Here is a 21048-nt window from a genome sequence, read left to right on the forward strand (position 1 = left end):
CAGTTTCAGTAAAGCATCCATGCTTTGTATCTTTTCCTGTGTTTCCGCCCCTCGTCTACAGGTCTTGTGGAAGGGTGTGACAAATTGTCACGTTTAGCATTCGGTAAGACATCAATCTGGTTCTCCTCAAATTCTCCTTCAGTGTTAGATGAATAATCATCACCTGAAGTGAAATTAGAAGATTCAGAAGTATTCTTGAGAATAGATTTAGGTCTTTTTCTTTTAGGAGTGGAGAATCTCTTAACTCCCTTTTCATACTCCCCAGGTACTCCAAAAAGGAAACATTTTTGGAGCTATCAAAAGGTTTCCCCCTTTCATAGTCCCCCACATCTCTAAAGAATTTTTGATCTTTCTCTCTTTGAGTACTGAATTCATCTTGGAGAGGTCAAGTAAGTTTTTTAATCTGTGTGGAAAAGGAGTCACAAGTTTCAAACTTGCTGGTATCCGCACATATTAATTCAAGATCTTTAACCCCCTTCTCTACCTTCCGTTCATAAAAAGCTGTTAATGCATCAACAAACTTAGAACTAGCCAACTGTTGGACCTGTGCCCAATCTTCCAATAGTTTGTCATCAATGTCAGAGACCAAAGGTTGCACCTTAACCCTAAGGCCCCGTGGAGTAATGTTTTTACGTTGGTATGCCTTAAATAAACATAGGTGCCAAACATTGGTCCTAACCATTCGCATGTTTTTACTAAGTGAACCAAAAAACATATCACATTCATTATTGGAAGCGTTAGACGAAGATTGAGATTAATTTTTGGGCAAACTGCAGTTCTGGGTGGGTTATATATTTAGTGACCTGTACTTGTTCTGCATTCTATGTGGGAAAGACTTCTAGGGCATTTCGCCTTAGAATTGGAGAACACATTAGTGACATCAAGAATAAGCGCAGTAACAATGCACTATTCAAACATAGTTTAAAACACACCACAGCCAACTTCATGTTTTGTATCATTGACCACATTAAGGGTAAATGTCAGGACAAAATTAAATGGCATGAATTGCTTACTTCCAAAGAGAGGAAGTGGATAATTAAACTTGGGGCAATGTTTCCACCTGGTCTTAATGACCAATTATGATCTGCCAATTTTGATAGGCTGATCATGCAGTGCTTTTGGTTTTCATTTACATATATATATGGTGTTTGAAACCTTTGTGAGTTGATTTTTATATAAAAAAACTTGTGTCACTGAGGAAGGCTCTGTCGAGCCGAAACCGGTCTGTACATTTGTTATCTGAGGGATTTTTCCCTCTAGATTTATGTATTAAATTACTTTTATGCTGACACCTAGGGCTGCTGGCTTCATTTGTGTGGATTCCATATTAGGTCCCCTACTGTTTAATATCTTCATAAATGACTTCCACCAGACCATTCCTAATGCTAAACTCATCCAATACGCAGATGACTCTACAATTATCTGCTCTGCCACCTCCATCTCCACACTCATTAAACTAACCCAAGATGCCTTCTCTTCCACTGAACAATGGATGTTAGATAACCACTTAGCTCTCACCGCTTCAAAAACTAAACTCATGATATTTACACCTTCTAAAAACCCTACCATAGACAAAAACTCATTCTCCATTACTAGTCAGAACAACACCTCTCTCGAGGTAGTATCCCATGCCAAACTTCTAGGTGTCCTCCTTGATGAGCAGCTTAAGTTTGATACCCACCTACAAATGAATATCAAAAAACCCCACCAAAAACGTGGTATGCTGCACCACCACAACAGTTTCCTCACCCCCTCTACTACGTTTGTGCTCTCTAGCACATACCTCATACCCTCCCTCTTATATGGTACTCCACTTCTTATAAACTTACATTCTTCTCTCAAGACAAAACTCTCTTCCTGTTACAACAAAATTTCCAAGTTTGCTACAGGCTACAAACCCTCCACCCACCATTGCAATGCCCTTCACAAATTGAATTGGCTAGAGCTGCTCAGTTATCTTACCTATATTCAATTCACCCATGCTCACAAACCTATCTTTTGTCCTTCTGTCTGTCCCGCCCTTGTCTTCTCTTTCAAAATGCATGCATCTGACCAAATTCTAAGATCCAATAACCAGAACCTGATTGAACTGCATAAGCCTGTATGTCCACCAGGCAAACTCCTATTATGCTATTCTCTAGCACGCCTTTGGAACTCCCTGCCACCTCTAATCCGCACCACCCATAACCACTCAACTTTTATTGCTTCACTCCCATCTCCCCTTCCTCTGGGAATGTTCTTGCTCTCGCCCCACATAACTCCCTCAGCCTTACACCCAGTTTTCTCCCTCCCCCCACACTTCTTACACTTCACCCTATGCTACAATGCCTCTTAGTCCACCATTTCTCCTCCCCCTTAATTTTTACCCTTTTACCCTACTTTTTCTTACTATTCCCTCTTTACTCTCTTCCATAATAAATTCCTCCTGCCTCACTTACCCTATCTTAACTCTCATAGGATACCTATGTGAACCTTCTTTGCCTCTTCTGCTATATTTCTGTTGTATAAACAAACATAATTGTAAATATATGCAAATTTTTTAAACTTTTCTTTTAAATTTTGTATACTGTAATTACACTGTTTCTTCACCTGCATTATTGTATTAGTAATTTGTTAAAGATCTGATTACATTGTACAATATATTTATGGAGCTTTTCTCTCCATGACTCCATTGAAAATGGGCTCTGCTCGGCCCAGTGGACTATCCCGGTAAACAAACTGCAAATAAATAAATAAATAATGGCATAGGCAGAAGTCATTTCCTCAGAGTAAGTAGAAATTTACTTGTCAAACAAAATGCAGTAAATTGTAAACCTGATTTATTTTATGAGTCCTCATACCACTCTTCCTCTCCCTGCCATTACTGATCATGTATACACACTTGTTCTCTTTTTATTCCTCATTTTTTACATGAGAAAGTAAGGACAGAGTGACTAGAGGATGTGGACATCATACTACTTCCAGTATGGGGACTTTTTAGTATACCATAATCAGGCCACTTATTTTACAAAGTAACTAGTTGCCAGGTTTATACTAATGTAGGTTATCCAACAAGCTCCTGTGTGCGGCCTTACCTTGTATTTACTTCCATTTCCTCAAAGTCTTGCCCTCTGACCTCTACCAGAAGGAAGCTCTGCAACAAGAAATCCCACACCATCCTTTAATGGAAGGAGTGCAGACCATCAGTCACACATTTCACCACTCACAGGTCATCCTTCCCACACCAATGATGTTGACTGAATCTGTCACAGGAAGCACGTTTGACAGGCAATTTGCTGTGTTTGGAATCATGTTAAGATAAACATTACAAAATTTGATTTGAGCTATTCTGTCATGCTTTGTATTGTGTGTAGAACTTCCAGTTCATAACGTAGAGCATACATTTCAACCTTTCAGTTCAATAATTCTGGACAAAACCAAAAATAGTAGAGTGGACAAAATCAGGGGCATATTTTAAATATTGCTTTTATAAACTTGGAAAGTTAACAGAATAATAGATTTTGCATTAGCATGCATTTTCTCAGTTGTAAGTAGTCCGTGACTCAAATGTCTGTCATTGCTTATTGACTTAAATCCTCAGTGATTTGCAAAAAAAACACAGATTTTATGAGGAACACATTAAGAATGTGAGGCAAAAATCTGGACATTCTGTGAAATTCTGGACAGCTGAGAGGTACTATGTAGAGTGTTTTATAAATGTAAGTTGTTATTATGGATAACATTTAATTGTAATATTAATACAAACCAGATACTGTTTAAAAATGTGAGCCAGACATCCACAGTCCTCAGAAGGCAATCCTGAATGACTGCAGAAAATCCCTTGGAGTATTAGCAGTTTTATATGTCACTGAATGGAAAGCTAATATTTCTTTATGGGATTCAGGTTACTGGCAAAGGCTCTTGCCACCCCTATAGTGCCTTTTTTAGGCAAAGTTCAAAGGACAAAACCACCACCGTAACAGGTACAAGCATGCAAAATCTGAAGGTAATGCTACTCAATGCTAGAAGTCTAAACCTCAAAATGCACACTCTCGAGGCACTCCTAAAAATGGAGAACATTGATATCTGTGAAGTAACTGAGACCTGGTTCAAGGCTCCAGAGAGCACCCCTGCAATACCAGGCTGCAACTCTTACCACACTTTTCGGCCACCAAACCAGGATTGAAACACTAAAGGTGGAGGAGTGTCCATATTCACCAAGGATATTCACACCACCAGGTTAATTGCACAACACAATGCGTTTGAAATTCTCCAGATGCAACTAACACTAGGTAAGACTGCAATCCAAATTGTAGCTTGCTACAGATCCCCCACCATGCCCCAAGATTAATATATAAATATTAATATATAACCAAACACATCTATACTGGGTGATTTCAACTACCCTGCCATTAACTGGGAAAACTACTCGTGTACCAACACCTTTGCCCAACGGTTCTTGGAATTCATAAATTCCAATACCTTGGATCAGCTAATCCATAGGCCCACCATGGGCTCCAATATCCTAGACCTAGTCGTTACCAACATGGGAAATCGATAATCCAAACCTATGGTCACCCCCTCATTGGTCAGGTCAGACCATAAGCTAATCACCCTTAACATCCACATCTCAACCCCACCCCTCAGTAAGGAAACCTCCATAAAAAACTTCTCAAAAGCCAACTTCATGCTGCTCAAGTCAGAAGTTGCAAACTTCACGACACCCATGCAGACGGGAACTGAAAGTTTGACTGCTGAGTCCTACACAAAGCCACTGTACAAGCACATCCACTCATGCATGAATCGTGCCATCTCAAATAGAACCAAGATGCTCTCCTCCAAAAAAAGGAAGCCAATCTGGTGGTCCCCTGCCATAAACAAACTTTACAACAAAAGGAAGAAACTGTTGCAGAAAAGAGGAAAATCCCAGAATGCAAAAAAATCCAATACCAGCCTCAGTAAGAAGCTGAAATCCCTCATAAAATCCTCTAAAGCTAGTTACGAAAATAAAATTGCCAAAGATTCCAAAGACAACCACAAGGCATTCTATAACTATGTCAAGAATCTAAATGGCAATGCTCAGATCTGCTCTGAGCTACAACAAAATGGCATTAAATATACTGATCCCAAGGACATTGCCAGTATCCTGGCAGATTGATTCAGTGCCAACTTCACCCCCCTCTCACCTCCTAAATGGCCCATCTCAATACCGGAAGATTGCCAAATTCCAGTAATAACAGCCACACAGGTAAAAAACGCACTCTCCAAAGCTAAGAATACAGCATCCATGGGACCAGATGACATCCCGGGCTGTGTACTACATGAACTACAAAATGAACTGGCACCTCTCCTAAGTGTCAAGTTTAATCATACCCTCACCTCGGCTTCATGCCCACTGAATGGCGCACAGCTACAGTTATCCCACTCCACAAGTGGGGATCCACCTTGGATCCCCCAGAACTACCGCCCCATCAGTCTGACGAGCCTGATCTGCAAGGCCATGGAACGTATTATCATGGAACTTATAAACAAAGACATTGGCACCCTTAAAACACTGGACCCCACCCAGTTTGGGTTCGTGAAGGGCTGATCTTGTCTCCTGAACCTGATTGACTTCTTCGAATCAGTCTCCAGAGCCGTGGATGAGGGTAAAGCAGTCCACACAGCCTATCTGGACCTCGCCAAGGCCTTTGACACCATCGCCCACTCTGGAATCATAGATAAACTTACTAAGCTGGGCATTAATCCATACATCACTCGATGGGTTGCCAACTGGCTTACTGACAGAACCCACACTGTAAAAGTAGCTGACTCCAAATCCATCTCCAGACAAGTGACAAGTGGAGTACCTCAGGGTTCAGTCCTGGGACCTCTCTTGTTTGGCATCTACTTCTCTGAAGTACAGGCCAATACTAAGGGACTCTGGCTAACAAAGTTCGCAGATGACTGCAAACTGGGAGCCATTATCGAATCCCCAAATTATGTTGATACTCTACAAATGGGCCTTACAGAAACAGATGCTTGGTGCCAGAGCCATGGGTTCAAGCTCAATGCCAAGAAATGTATAGTTATCCCCCTTGGGAAAAAACATGTACCCGTGAATTACCACATAGGTGACAGTACACTAAACACCGAAAGTGTGATAAGAGACTTAGGGACGCAGGTGGACAGTGGTCTCACCTTCAATAACCACATCACCACAACAGTCAGGAAATCCTTCTACGTAGCACACCTCATCACTAAGGGCTTTTCATCCAGAAGAAAGGAGGTCATTGTCCCACTGTACTCATCCCTCATTAGACTCGTTATAGAATACAACGCCCCATTTGGTATGTACCTCTCAAGACATCTGCAACAACTGGAAAGGCCGCAGAAATACCTCACTAAAAGAATCACAGGCCTAAAGCAGATGCCCTATGCTGACCACCATAAACATCTCTAGCTGTACTCTGTCGCATATCATCTACTCTGAGGCGATCTCTGCTTAACATACAAGGCCATGTCAAACCCAGAGCTGTTGGACATGCTACACTTAAAGAAATCACAATCCCTCAGAACCACACGCTCCAGGGATCTAAACCCTGTCATCACAATAAACAAAACATGCTGGAGGGATAGGTTCCTGACCCAGAGACTCCCCAGACTCTGGAATAGACTGACAATACATGTCAAGCAGCGTACCTCTTTGGCCCTCTTCAAAAGGAACCTTGATGACTGGATGGGAGAAAGGAAATTCACCCCAGGGATCACGTCAGTCACCCTGCCAGACAGGGGTCCAGAGAAGTAAATAGTGTGGGAAGAAATAGACAGGGAATTGTTATGACTAGGCTTGTATAGGCCCTAGGGCCGATAGCCTAGTACCAACCTATTAACCTATGAACCTTGAAATAAATAAAAAGTACATCTTGCTCTCAAAATATGTGACAAGCAAGTGAAAAAATAACAGTGGTGGATGTTGGAAAACAGAATTAAGATGATAATATTTAAATGTCATAGGTTCATTGTGTTCTGATACATCATGAAAACATATTTAAAACAGCCTTTGCAGTTTACTATTGCTCACCTCGAAATTCCATAATCCCTTAGCAGTACCTTTATACTACTGTGCTTTAAACAATAGTGAAGAACTGATGCATGTGACCTACTCAACATATATATTTTAGTTAAGACATTTGGAAGTACATTTAAGAATGCAGGGAGTGTGTGTGTATAGAAGGAAAAAGCAGTTTAGGAATTACAGTTTGATCAATGATATCCAAATTCTGATGCATTGAATTTATTTTTATCTCCAGGTTCCGAGTGGCCCATATTCCTGAACACAAACAAAACTGTGCTGAGGAGGAAAGCCAGTCAAACTTGGGTGACCAGGATTCCAAAGATGTACCACTAAGCTCTTCTGTTGAAGAAAATTCTCTGCTAAAAAGTACCCCAAAACCAAAGTGGTTGAAACCATCTGACACTAAACTAAAGGTAAACAATTTAGAATCTCTGGACTGTTTTCATTAAGTAAAAAAATTAAGCTTTATAGTATTTATTTTAAGCAGCACAAGTGCATAGCTGTTATTGTTTTATATTTAAAAGGACTTTACATCCGATTTTTGGACAATTGAAAGATATACTTTAAACAGTGACAGTGCTAGTTTGCCTAATGGTGACAGACTTAACATGTAGTAGACTTAACATGTAGTAGTACTTTAACACCTTTCTGAACTTGCCAAATGAAATTTTAAGATTTTTTGTTGTGTCTTTCGGCTTTTTCTCGGTTAGGGGTTGCCACAGCGGAACTCTGGTCCGCTAATGATTGACAGTAGATTTTTACGTGCCGAGTTGCCAGCTCTGACGCACAACCTTCAACGAAGGTACGCCCATTCACGCATGTCTCCACTCAGAAGACGCTCTAGCTGAGAATCAAACAGGACAACGTCTTACTGTGAGGCGACAACGCTACTGCAGCACCACCCATTTAAAATCTTGAGATCTGCATTACTGAGTCCTGTAATATAAAGGATGGATAGCTGAAAATTCGGTCTTAAACATACTAAGCCTTAGACTGCAGTTTCTCAAAATACTTCTTTTTCTGAGGTATGTCAATCTCTGGGTTGGTATATATAAATTCAGGGGGTGGGGGACTTGCTTCCTGCATAGGGTGATGAAGGGAGGCTTGCTTCCCTCCAAAAAACAAGTTTAAAGGAGAGAAGTAATGTTTGATATTCATTGTGCTGTATTTTCAGCCTTATTATGTCACTATCTTAGAGTGTCAAGATTTCAGTAGGGAGTCTTTTAAGAATATGTGATTCTGAAGTAATGAGCTTACAGTACAAGTAAGTTTTATGACGTGTAGTCATCTAAACTGTTGAATGCATGACTAGTAACATAAAATCCAGTACAGCTGGACCAGTAGAAAATTCCAAACAGATTTCTTTAAAATGACTAAAAGTATAACTGTGTATACACTTGTGCAAATTTACAGTGGCACTTTGATGAAGGTCTTGTGACATTTCATTGATGGGCTGAAAAGGGAGTTACTAGTATCATTTTGAGGGAGACAGACTCTGAGAGATGTATAAGTTTGCTATTCTATAATCCAGTCATAGTAATCAAGTTACAAGAAATCAAATTAGTAAAATACTTTACTGTTCTAGTTCTCATTTACAAACTGGCTGCTAATCCTACAAGAATCTCAGGCCTTAACTTCGGTCCTGATGACTCAAGTATGAATAGTGCCTAGTGATTTGAAGATGTAGGGTAGGAGAGTATAGAAGTGAGCAGCTAATACCAGTTTACCAGTACCAGTGGAATGGTGCGGGTGGTTCTGGTCATTTGGTCACCATCATGTAAGCAGAGGCTTGCCATGCACTGAAAAAACAAATACCAGGAAAGTAAACTTGGTGATCCCAAACCAGTGATGGCAGCCCTCACAGTGTGTTAGTGGAAGTATGTACATGAAGAGGGAGGGCATAGGATCGCCCACAGCAATGCAGTGATCATTTCAGCCACTTGGGGATGTGTTAGAGCCTCATTACAAATGCTCTCATTCTTGGAATGCCAGCAACAGCATAAACCACCTCATTGGTTGCCTAGATTTCAGCTGTTCTCGTCAGCTCTTACTCTTATATTGGGGGTGCCTAATTTGGGGAAATGAGCAAAACTTGAGAACTATAGGGGAGGCTTAATTATTAGCAAGCAGAGAGTGAAAGGGAAAAAAAGATACAGGTAAAGCAATATGCTGTTGTAGAATCATTTAAAGCTGTTCTATGCATACTTTTTTCATTTTTTGTGATTTCTAAACTAGATATGTACCAGTTCAGTGAAGCACAACTCGGTGTCAGTAAGGGAGCTACTACTAAGTAGCACAGGACTAGCACCCTAAAAATATAATAACAGACCGTGATGTGGCATGAAGGCTGTCTTCACCCTGACTCTTCCTATCCTTCATCTGCTTCTCCTTTCTTACTTTCTCCCCCTCCCTACTGCTCTCTTGCCCACAACAATTTCCTGTGTAATTGCAAATACTGTACATGTCAGAATTGATGTCAATATTTTAATTAATATCTATTTTGTGGTTACCAGTAACTATTACCTGAGACCTATTCTTATGAATAACTTTTTACAGTTCAAAAGTTAGAATCCAACTGTTGCTAGATAATATCAAATATCATATCTCCAGTAATCAAGTCTTTTACATGTTTGTATTCAGGCACAATTCTGTGCTAAATTCTAAAGTAATTGTCTTTTGTGCTCATGTATATGTTTTCACAACTCTTATATTTACATGTCTTTGTCTCCTCAGCCCTTGCCTTAAAAGAGTCCTGGATAGGTCAGTGTTCTACCCCTATTAACAGTTTTAAAACAAGTAAATAAATACAATCGGTTCACTATGAACAATTGTTTCTCACTTAATTAGTCCAAGATTATAAAACCCCAAAACATATAAAGCCTTGGGAATGTCACTAGACAAACTGTACCCAAGGTCACTAAACACAATAAACATTTTTTGAGGGGGGCCAGCTAACTGCAAGACTGCACAAACTCAAGAGAAGAAAAGAATGTGAAGAGAATACAGCACTTGCTTTCTTGCTTTTCTCTTAGTTTAGCCACCATGGCAAACAGGATGTTAGTGAACTTTTAGGGTCAGCATTCTTTGCGTCAGCTCTGGTAACAGATGGGTCTTCCAAATAAAGTAAAATTAAGCAGGGAAGAGAGCTGCAGGCATTTTTTCAGATTGAAAGGTAGCTAGACAATAGGATTAAGGAAGATGTTCAAATGTATTTACATCATCTTTGCATTCTGGTAATGATACTTCTATTTAGCTGCAGACTATTGTAAATTCTATCCTCTTACATGCATACCTACCAGTAAAAGCAGTCACAAGTACATTTAGCTGGCACCTTCTTCAAGCCTATTGCATTTGTTTGCCTCATATCTTCAGTCTTGCGCTTAACGTCACATTCTAATCGTCTTTTTCTCTCTCTGAGTGGCCATTTATGTTCAGATATGAATGTTATGAGATGGCCTGCACATAACTGATGATATTTTCACAAAATGCCTCGAGATGCAGAACCATCCAATGAGATTATCTAACTCCTGTACAAATATTGCAGTAAGTGCTTCTGTGTAGTACCTGTACCTGAATGCTTACATGCCTGTCCGGATCTTCCAGTGTTCGTCATAGAAAGATTATCCCATTCAATGCTGAAAGAAATGTCTGTCTCTAACCCATCCAGATTGTCTGTTTTTTTCACTGGATCACCAGATCAAAACAGGACGGTCATTAGGCTTAGCTGTTTTGCCTTGGACTGTCTTATGACATTCCCAACCACTAACTGATTGTCAGGTATTTAGCAGCACCATCACTCACTGCCCAGTGCCATTGAAAGTATGAGGCCTCCATTGCTACCTGACACATTGAAGAGATGGAATTCCTAGGATAGCCAGAAGAAATGACACCGCCCAGAAGGGCCCCCAGTCAGAGGACATGGCATAAAACAGGCAGACAGAATGTGACAGATCAGGAGCAAGTCCGAAGTTTTTGGTGGAAGGCTTTGTCCTTTCATTTTCTGCCTCTCTTAATGAGTCATTTCACTAGCTCTGCATCCATTAGGTGTAAAACAAATTAAGCAGGAAAGCTCAACTTCAAATTCAATTTTCTTTTATGTGCTTATTGCTAAGCACTTGCAAATTTAAGAAAAAACATAGCTAAAGATACAAAGAGTATTAAGTCAGATAAAATGATAAAACGCTAAAACAGTTATAATCAAATAATAAAACGCTACTATAACCATATGAGATTTTAAAGAAATACTAAAGGTAATTTCTAAACTCACTGATCACGAGGGACTCTGTAAGCGACCTAGGTAACATCTTCCAGGTGTGTGTACCTGGAAAGGAAAAAAAGATGTATGCCAGAAAAATCAAGCCACCCATGGGACTAGGCTTCTGTTACCAGATCAGAATGTTTCACAAGCACAGTGGATCCGTACCATACAAAGCAAAGTAAACCATTACCAGAAGTTTAAAGATGATTCCTTGATGAATCAGCAGTCAGTGAAACTCACGCAGAACTGGAGTTCTATGATGGTATCTTAATAGCCTTCCATGTAACTGACCAGGACACAGAGATTTGAACAAGCTGCAATCAGTCATGTTCACAGTCAGAGAGCCCTAGGCATTGCATCAAACAAAGCTATCAAAGCTATAACTAGTCTTTCTGGCACCCTGTGCAGCTCTGTGATCTGGTGTCCTCCTCAAATCAAAGTTGAGGACCAAAAAATGACCCAAGGAGCAAAAACCAAAAAAAAAGCTTCTTTACTGCTTGCTTTACTTTAAACTTTAGCAAGTCATTTGCTACAAATGTAACAAGCGTCTTGCTCCCATCTAAATACCAACCGCTAATGCATTTCATTTCAGAATGACTGCAGTGCAGTACCTCCCAATCTGAAAAACACCACATACTTCATACCTGACAGCAAATGCACCGTAAGCCAATGCGCATCCTCCCAATTGTGCCCCCTGATATCTGACCCCTTCACTCCACCCTAGCTACAAATCTTATGGGTCCCTTGCCATGAGGAGGTTGTTGAAAACCCTTTTGAAGGCTGTTTCAGTACAGTGTCTAGAATGAAATGCAGAATTCAGTGGCTCATACAGAGCATTCTATTACAAATAGTAATCCAAATGCACATGAAATGCTACTTTCTTCAAAACTTTACACAAGAAGAGATGGTTGGAGATTGATCTATAATTAACCAGGTCACCGGGTTCTATAATTATAACCAGGTCATCAGAACCTAAACCTGTCTATTTCAAGATGAGCATAACCAAAGTACCCTCTAAAACTGATAAAAAGACTCATCCTTTAGAAATGCTATAATGGTCTGACACAGGAATGACCCTAATGCATGTGAACCAGACAAAAGTAGTTTATTGGGAAAGGGGTCTAAACCACAAGTAGTTGTGCATAATGGAGTAAAGCAGAGAGAAAAATGTAACAGAACTGGGCAGTAAGATGTCACACTAAATTGAAAACCTAAATAAAAGTTCAAATTTTGCCACAGATAGAATAATATCAAAACATTTATTTAGAGATTTTGTCTCAAGTGCTTAGCAGGACTTTTCCAGATATTCTTGGATATTGCAGTAAGGCACACAGCTATGAGAAAGCACTGGAGAGATGAAAGGATGCTGATGACACATACCAAAGTAAGTCTGTACATAAGAAAAAACCCTTGGAGCCTTAGCTGAACAAGATAGTTATGTTCTGGGAAACATTATGAGTGCTAAGCAGTTTTCAGGCTTGCATAACTTCCAGTTGTATGTACCTATATGTGCAAGTATCTGGATAACTGATTAGGAATATGTATTTGGACCCATTGGTCTGCCACGTTAAAAGAATCAGTCAAATAAGTAAAGATGAGCCTGTATGTACAGAATTGTGCATACTGCATGGATTTCTCAGCCAAAAGAGTCATTTTATGATTTTAATTGCATTAACTTTGCAATGTATGCATCAAGGAGGTCCAAGGAGCAGAAGTGACTTATTTGCACATTCTGCTTGGGTATTTCATTTCTTTGAAGCATTAGGAAGAAAACATTCAGGTCACTTGATCGTAAAACATTTGATATGTTAAAACCAAAATGATTATAACTAGGATCATACCTCTTCCACTGTTAAAAATAGTAGGAATAACATTTTTTTTTCTGAGCCCTCACTTAACCTTAGCATATTCATACTTGTTTGTCAGGTAGGCAGGGATAGTACTATTCTTCAGTACGATGTCCTAGTTTCTAACAGAAGATTTGTGTTTCTGTGATAATATGCATTTATTCTTACAGCATTTATCATTTTTGGACAACACGCATTGGAATTTGCTAAATGATATTAGTGAAATCACATATGACAGAAATATTAGGACAAATGAAAAGGTGCAGTACCTATTAATTCATGTCTCTCAGCTGTCCAGATTTTCTTCTCATATTTTTGCTCTGTTCCTCATCAAATTTGTGATTTTCTCACAAATCATTGAGACTTGAAGTCAGTAAGTAATGACATACATTTGAGTTTCAGACAATATCCTTCAGAGAATACATGCTGATGTAAAACAAGTCATTGTAGCAATTTTCTAAGTTTATAAGAGCTGTACTTAAACTCTGCTCCTGATTTTGAGCCTTTGCCCCCCCCCCATTATTTTTGGCTTTGTCCAGATTCCTTGCACTTAGAGGTTATGAGGTATGTAATCATTAATGAAAAAAATTAGAAGAATATTACAGATGTAAATAATGTAGAAATTACAAAAAGCCTCCTGTTGTATCTTACTGTTTAATTATTGGGTCTGGATTCATGAGGCTAGCCACTGGAGTAACCATGGCAGTAGACCTGTGAAGGACAGTAAGGTGGCCTTCAGAGGGATTGGTGGGGAAGACTGTAGCATAGCAAACAGGTTAGATGGTTGAGTACACTGAACTGGTCAACTCATACTGTAACAGTGAAGTAGGATTCCTAAAAAGAATCTGTGCCCCTCAGCATGGAGAAGCTGGGCGACATACAGTGATCACTGCAGTGATGAAGGGGTGATCACCTCCATAATAGGAGAAAGGGATGTGATTCTATAGTCATTGATACTAAGTGTGAAGAGGAGGTAGCAGTCGCTGACTGATTTTGTGAGAGATAGTGTGTGTGTGTGTGTGTGTGTGTGTGTGTGTGTGTGTGTGTGTGTGTGTGTGTGTGTGTGTGTGTATATGAGTGTACATGTATGTGCACGTGTGTGCTTGTGTGTGTGCATGTTTGTGTGATGCTAGGGAGCTGGTAAGTAACAGGCCATGATCTTCAGTTATTAGTGACTGCCATGGTGGGAACGGTTCACCAATTACTGTACTGGTATGACCTATTCAGGACAGATATATTGCTTGTTAATTCATTTACTGTAGTTATTTTAGTTATTAGTTTAAGTGGGTAAGATAGAATGTACAAGGACTATTTTTGACGGATGGATGTAAACAGCTCAGTGACTTAATAGGATAAAGCCCTGAAAGTAGCTTAAATGCCCCAGGTTCAGTTTGCAGTCCGGCCACTGGACTTGCATGGGTGGGAAGAAAACTACAAGCTAAAATCCCTGATGGAGGCTGGAGACCACTTGCAAGGGGAGAGGGCCATGCAAAGGGTTAAATAATGCACTGAAGCAAGCGACAGACCTCACTTATGGTCAGTGTACTCCAGACCATTCAGGGTTAAAGGTTGATTAGTGTGAAATTTTGATTTAACAGCAAAACAAATATTTCCCTGCATATGATAACATAACTCATGGAACTTGGCTGTTGTCCCAAGAGGAATGAATGGTGCATAGGTCTCTTACTTGTGGGAAAACTATTTAGTTTGGTATCCTGGGAGGCTGGATCATCAGGGAATTTGAGGTGGAAAATAACCCATTTTTAGTAAGTAGTCTGAATTTTCCAATATTTCAAACCTTAAGCAGCTCTTGCTGGAGTTTTATTTTCAATTTCACACAGCTAACCATAATTAGCAGTGCATGTTTCTCTGTCAGGGATGCAGTTATTGGTGAGTCACTCTTAGCCAAAAATAAATTCTTAATTTTCACGATTATAAAGTTTTTGCAGTGTTTGACTTTAGAAATTCCTTCCCAAAATATTTCAGATTACTAGATTGTAGAGTAAAAAAAATCAACCCATAATGACTTCCTGTACTGTGAAGCAGAACCTCTACAACTAAATCAACTGCTTGTCTCTCTTGTTAATGCTTTTCTTTGTGAGTGCACTGCAGTTCTCTCCTGCAGCCTATTACAACTACAATCCCCCTAAAAACATTCATTATGGCAGTAAGAAAGAATGACAGCCATGTTATCTGAACTGTATTGTGTTTTCATCAGACACATCTGATTTGCTGTTGCATCTCCTGCAAATATAGCATGTATGTTAATACAAGGCATCAAATAATGATGCTAAGTTCTTCAAGAACAAAATGCCGTTTTGTTTCTATTGTCCTTACAGATGACCCTGAAGGTCCTCATTTCCTCCCATAAGGTAATCAATCCCTATTTATTTTCATTCTTTACGACAGATGAGCTCCTCATGTTATAGAATCACCAGTCAGGAGATAATAATCTCATGTATCTTGCTGATATGCAGCCAGTCAGTGTAAAATCAGAAGATAAACTGCATATGGCTGAGAAAAACTGCATTAATATACATTGCATGACTTTAACTGAAGAGCAGTTAAACTAGGCATCTGGACCACAGTTCTGATACATTTTTTTCTAATCTTCCTTTTCTCTGCACAGGATTGTAGGTGTGTGTGTGTGTGTGTGTGTGTGTGTGTGTGTGTGTGTGTGTGTGTGTGTGTGTGTGTGTGTGTGTGTGTGTGTGTATTATTTATTTATTTTTCTGTGGTTGTGTGCTCTGTACCTCTTAAATACTAAATATTGTCACACTTCTAAAATGCCTTGTAGACATTCTGACATAATGGTGGCCGTTGTCAAGTGGGTAAGCATATTCTGATTGAGTAATGCTGAACTGTCACAGAAACAACATCAAATTGTTCACAGATAGGAAGGTGGATCATGTAGCTTAAATGCAGAACTTCATGAAAGCTCAAGACAGCACAGAAATACCACCTTTCAGGGTGGAGTCTGGCAATCTGCCATGAAAAATTTCTTACCAACAGGTTTTTTTCCCTATAGTGATTGGCTGTTGTATATTTAGCCAGCCATTTGGCTTGTACTCCAAAGTAAGGCTGTAGGCAGGTTTATGTTTTTTAAATCCAAAAAAAAAAAATCCTGACTACACCTCCAGTCTGAGCCATGGGAGAGAAGTTTCATTTTATGTAGTTAAAAATAGCTGTACCAGCCCTGTAAATAATTGTTTGTTTAAAAAAGACTAATATGCAAAGTGGAATTAGTTCCTTAAGTAGTAGTTGCCTTGGGGAATACTGTGTTTGAGGAGGGTGTTGAGTATAGGTTTAACTGCATTGTGACCACAATATATTAATAAATATTGATGTTTTTTTATCAAGCTATAATGCATTTTAAAGAACTAGTAGCTAAAGGCCTAAGACTGGGCTATTTTACAAGAAAAGATGCCCTAAACAAATTTAATGTAGAAAGAAGCTCAATGGCTAAGTTATCTTGCCTCCCAAAGACACATAAAAATGTGAGCCCCCACCCCCAGGAAGACCCATAGTAGCAGCACAGAATTATTTTCTCCATAATATGGGAATTGTTTTACATTCTTATCTTTTGAACTATGTAGTTAAGTTAAATTCTTATATTAAATATGCTTTCCATTTTTGGATAAAATAAAGAATGTTAAATGTGATGAAGAATATTACTGGATAGGTATAGATGTAAAAAGTCTCTATACAAGTATTACTCATGAGTTAGGTATGGAAGCTGTTAGATTTTTTTCTAGGTGATAGTCCTGATGTCCTTCAAGGATGCATCTGCAGTCATAACATATGGGTTGTCCTGCCTCAGGCAGCCCTTCGGTCGGCCGGATTCCAAAGTCTGGGTGTGGCCTCGGCTGATGTCGCACTTTCCCCGACGTCAGAGCGTCTGGGGTATAAAAGCATCAGCCGACGCCATTTTCCTCAGTCTTTCTTGCCGCGTGGTGCCCGAAGCAGAAGCAGTTCGCAAGTGCCGGTCGGTCAGCTCCTGAGATTCAGCTACCGAAGACTTCAAAAAAGCTAAGTACCCCGTTGGGGACTCTTTCTTGCCTCAGCCGATGTCAGATAAAGTAAATCATTGTTTAACTTGTGGGAAACAAATACCTCATAAGGATTTCCACTCTTACTGCCTCCCTTGCTTAGGCCCAGACCACGACGTCTCGGCCTGTTCAGCCTGTGCTTCCTTCAACCGACGAACTCTTAGACGTCGATCGGAGTTTGCAGAGGAATTCTTTGGGGCTAATTTCGCATATAAGATGCCGTCAGAGACTCCAACATCGCATTTGGTGAAAAAACGGAAGGACAAGGACTGACACTTGCGGCCCGCGGTTTCGGCTGAAACCACGGTTAGGCCTACCGCAAGTGTCTCGGTTTCGGCCAAAACCGAGTCCTCGGTACTTCCTTTAACCGAATCCACTAATCTGACCACCACGGCCCTGGAGGCCCCGGCTGAGTCGGCTACTGAGCTACCTACTGAAACCAGTGCCCAGGAATTGTCCGACACCATTCCTTTGGACAAGTCTACTCCTGCACGTGGTGCAGCCAGACCCCCTGCATCCATGTCCATTAAGGCTTTTTCCAGGGCTAAAGCTGCTAAACTTGCTAAAGCTTTGCCTCCCAAGACTACCTCTCAGAGACCTTCTTCTAGTTCTCAGATCCTCAGCCTTGCAGAGGATCTTATCTCTTTAATTAGAGGTTCTCAGCCTCACCCGGACAGGGGCTCTCACCCACCACCAGACAAAAGGCCCAGGACTGAGCCCTCTGACCAACACTCTTCAGATGAGTCTACGGATGGATCTGTGTTGTCAGATCACCAGGAGGAGGCTTATTCGGCCTACGAGGATTCTGATGAAGATTCTGAAGAATCTATCCCTTCGGCCTCCCCTCCTGAAGAGTTTTCCTTTGGTGAGACACTACACTCTATGAGAGAACATTTCCAATGGCAGGGTCAGGAATTTTCTGATTCTAGAAAGAGATTAAGGACCTTTTTACATTTACCTCAGCATAGGCCCTTAGCTATACCTCCTGTTTTGAATGTTATTGATGATGTGTACAATGATCTGTAGAAAAATCACTGTTCCACTGGTTAGAGCCAAATCCTTTAATGAAGTCAAAAACAAATCCAGTTCAACAATATGAGCTTTAGGCCTGCAACTAGGCAAACTTCATCAGATAAAATCCCACTGGTACAAAAGGCTTTATATATAGGTGTGTACCCAGAAACTTTTCCCTTCAATAATTCAATCAAGCAATTTAAAATTTTGTGAAGCAATTTAAATCAATTGAAATACAAGGATGCCTGAAATGGTTAAATCACAAATCCTTTAAAACTCAACAAGGTTATTCCTTTTATAAAAGATCACATGAAACTCAATCAAATATTGCATAAAAATACTAAGACATAAAAATGATGGTGAAAATAAAGGTAGTAAAATATAAATATATAATTTATATATTTTAAATATATATGCAATATTATACATAAAAATGTAAAAATATGTTCATGGTGTAAAAATGTATAAAAAGTATATAAATACTAGTAATATCTGTCAATTAAGGATGAAAAGGTAAAATACAAGTTGAATCCCTTCCAAAATTTGATAAATCAGGTGTTTGATAAAGAATAAATAAATAAATTTGAAGGGATTTTTTGGGATACCTAAAATTCACAAAAATATTGTGCAACCTCCCTTTAGACCTATTGTTTCAGCCAGGGGATCCAAGACCCACCCACTTGCTGTTTTTATAGATCAGAACATCAATAAGATAGTTAACCAACAGGAACATCTTATTAAGGATTCGTGGGACTTTTTAGGGAGGGTTAACAACCATCTATGGTCCAAAGATAGTATTTTTATTACCATAGATGTGAAAGACTTATTTTCTTGTATCCCCAGGAAGGAAGGGTTTGAATTTTTTGAAACAAGTATCCACAAACATTCAGATTTAACATTGGACAGGAAGCTTTTGTTATTAGAATTAATGGAAACAGTTTTGGATAATAATTTTATTATTTTTGAAGGTGACTTTTATAAACAAGTGAGTGGAGTTGCTATGGGGGCGGCTTGCACCCCCATTTATGCAAATCTGGTCTTACTAGCATGGGAAACTCTATATATTTTTGAGAGTGCATTTTTTACAAAAATAAAAGCTTATTTTAGATTTTTGGATGACATTTTTGTCATTTGGGAAGGGACCCAGAAAGAGTTAGATGAATTTATTTTTTACATCAACGGTTCTACTTCTTTCCTGTCCTTTACTTATCAAGCTAACAGTGACTGTATCAGCTATTTGGACATTATGCTTATTAAAACCCCTAGTGGTTTCAAATCTAAGATATACAGAAAACCCACCTGGTGTAACAGTTACCTCCATTTTGACAGCCAACATCCATATTTTCAGAAAAAAAGTATTGTAAAAGGACAAGCTGTCAGAGTGGCGAGGATGACATCAGATTTTGATGACCTCCAAGAGGAATTTTCTATCTTAGGCGAAATGTTTCAGGAGAGGGGTTACCCCAGAGAGTTGTTAGTAGAGACACTGGATGAAGTATATCAGGGATGGGGCACCCGCTACAAACCTTTACTTGGCCACCATATTTCCACTACAGTCAAACCAGAACCAAAATCTAAGGATTTTTCTGGATCATGCTCTATTGAGCACAACAACTTTTCCTTAATTTTCAAGAAGATTTTACAGGATAATTGGCCTATACTTAAGACAAATACAGACGTCATGGAGGTAGTAGGAAACAAACCTACGTTCATACACCAGGTAGGTAACAATTTTAAGAGAACCTTGGAAGGAAGGGACACCTCTTTCAGACATGTTAGGGGTACCCACCCATGTGGTAGATGTGTTCAGTGTCCATGCATTAACACTTCAGACAGTATCAATTTGAACAATGGCCTGGGGAGTACAGTAAAATTTTGTAAGGGCAACTGTCATACCAAAATGGTAGTTTATTTGGCAACCTGTGATCATTGCCCAAGTTTTTACGTGGGCAAAACGGAACGGTCACTCAAAGAAAGGATATACGAACATAGAAATGACATTAAAATAAAAAAAAAACAGTGCCCTATACAAGCACACAACATCTTGTCCCTTTCCTCCACTTTTCAAATTTGGAATTATTGATGTAGTGGACATAGAACTTAGAGGAGGAGATGCCAAAAATGTCCTGTTACAGAAAGAGATTAGATGGCAACTGAGACTCAGGTCCAACATCCCCCCAGGGCTCAACGAATACATTAATATAAAAGCCATTCTAGTAGGTAAAGCTAATTATGTTTAAATCCCTTCAAATTTATTTATTTATTCTTTATCAAACACCTGATTTATCAAATTTTGGAAGGGATTCAACTTGTATTTTACCTTTTCATCCTTAATTGACAGGTATTACAACTAGTATTTATACACTTTTTATACATTTTTTACACCATGAACATATTTTTACATTTTTATGTATAATATTACATATATATTTAAAATATATAAATTATATATTTATATTTTACTACCTTCATTTTCTTGAAATGCTTGAAACTCAATATCCAACTGCAGTCCCAGTTCGTGCCAGGGAAAGAAAATGCACTGGCAGACAGCTTAAGCAGAATTGCCATGGATGCACACGAATGGATGCTGCACCCAGACATCTTTCTACTCATAACACAAGCATGGGGAAAGCCGGAGATAGATCTGTTCGCCTCGCCCCACAATCACCAACTGAAGACATTCTGCTCAAGGACTTACCACCCACAAGCTTGGAGGGTGGACTCTCTCTCTTTCAGCTGGAAAGCTGTAAAAGTCTATGCCTTCCCACCTCTCCCATTAATGTCCAAGGTTTTACTGAAGATCAGGGCAGAACAGCCAAGAGTGATTCTAATAGCTCCAGACTG

General features: G+C 39.5%; 1 protein-coding gene across 1 annotated transcript in view; it reads left to right on the forward strand.

The window, feature by feature from the left end:
• Window positions 1-21048, forward strand: part of RELT (RELT TNF receptor) — a 184813-nt gene that overhangs the window by 156414 nt on the left and 7351 nt on the right. The window contains exon 10 of the mRNA XM_044071301.1: window positions 7272-7449. Within this exon, the coding sequence (XP_043927236.1) occupies window positions 7272-7449 (178 nt within the window). The remainder of the gene's footprint in view (window positions 1-7271; window positions 7450-21048) is intronic.

Source organism: Protopterus annectens, chromosome 5.part0 (genome assembly GCF_019279795.1).
Source record: "Protopterus annectens isolate FY-2018-M chromosome 5.part0, PAN1.0, whole genome shotgun sequence".
Taxonomy (NCBI): Eukaryota; Metazoa; Chordata; order Ceratodontiformes; family Protopteridae; genus Protopterus; species Protopterus annectens.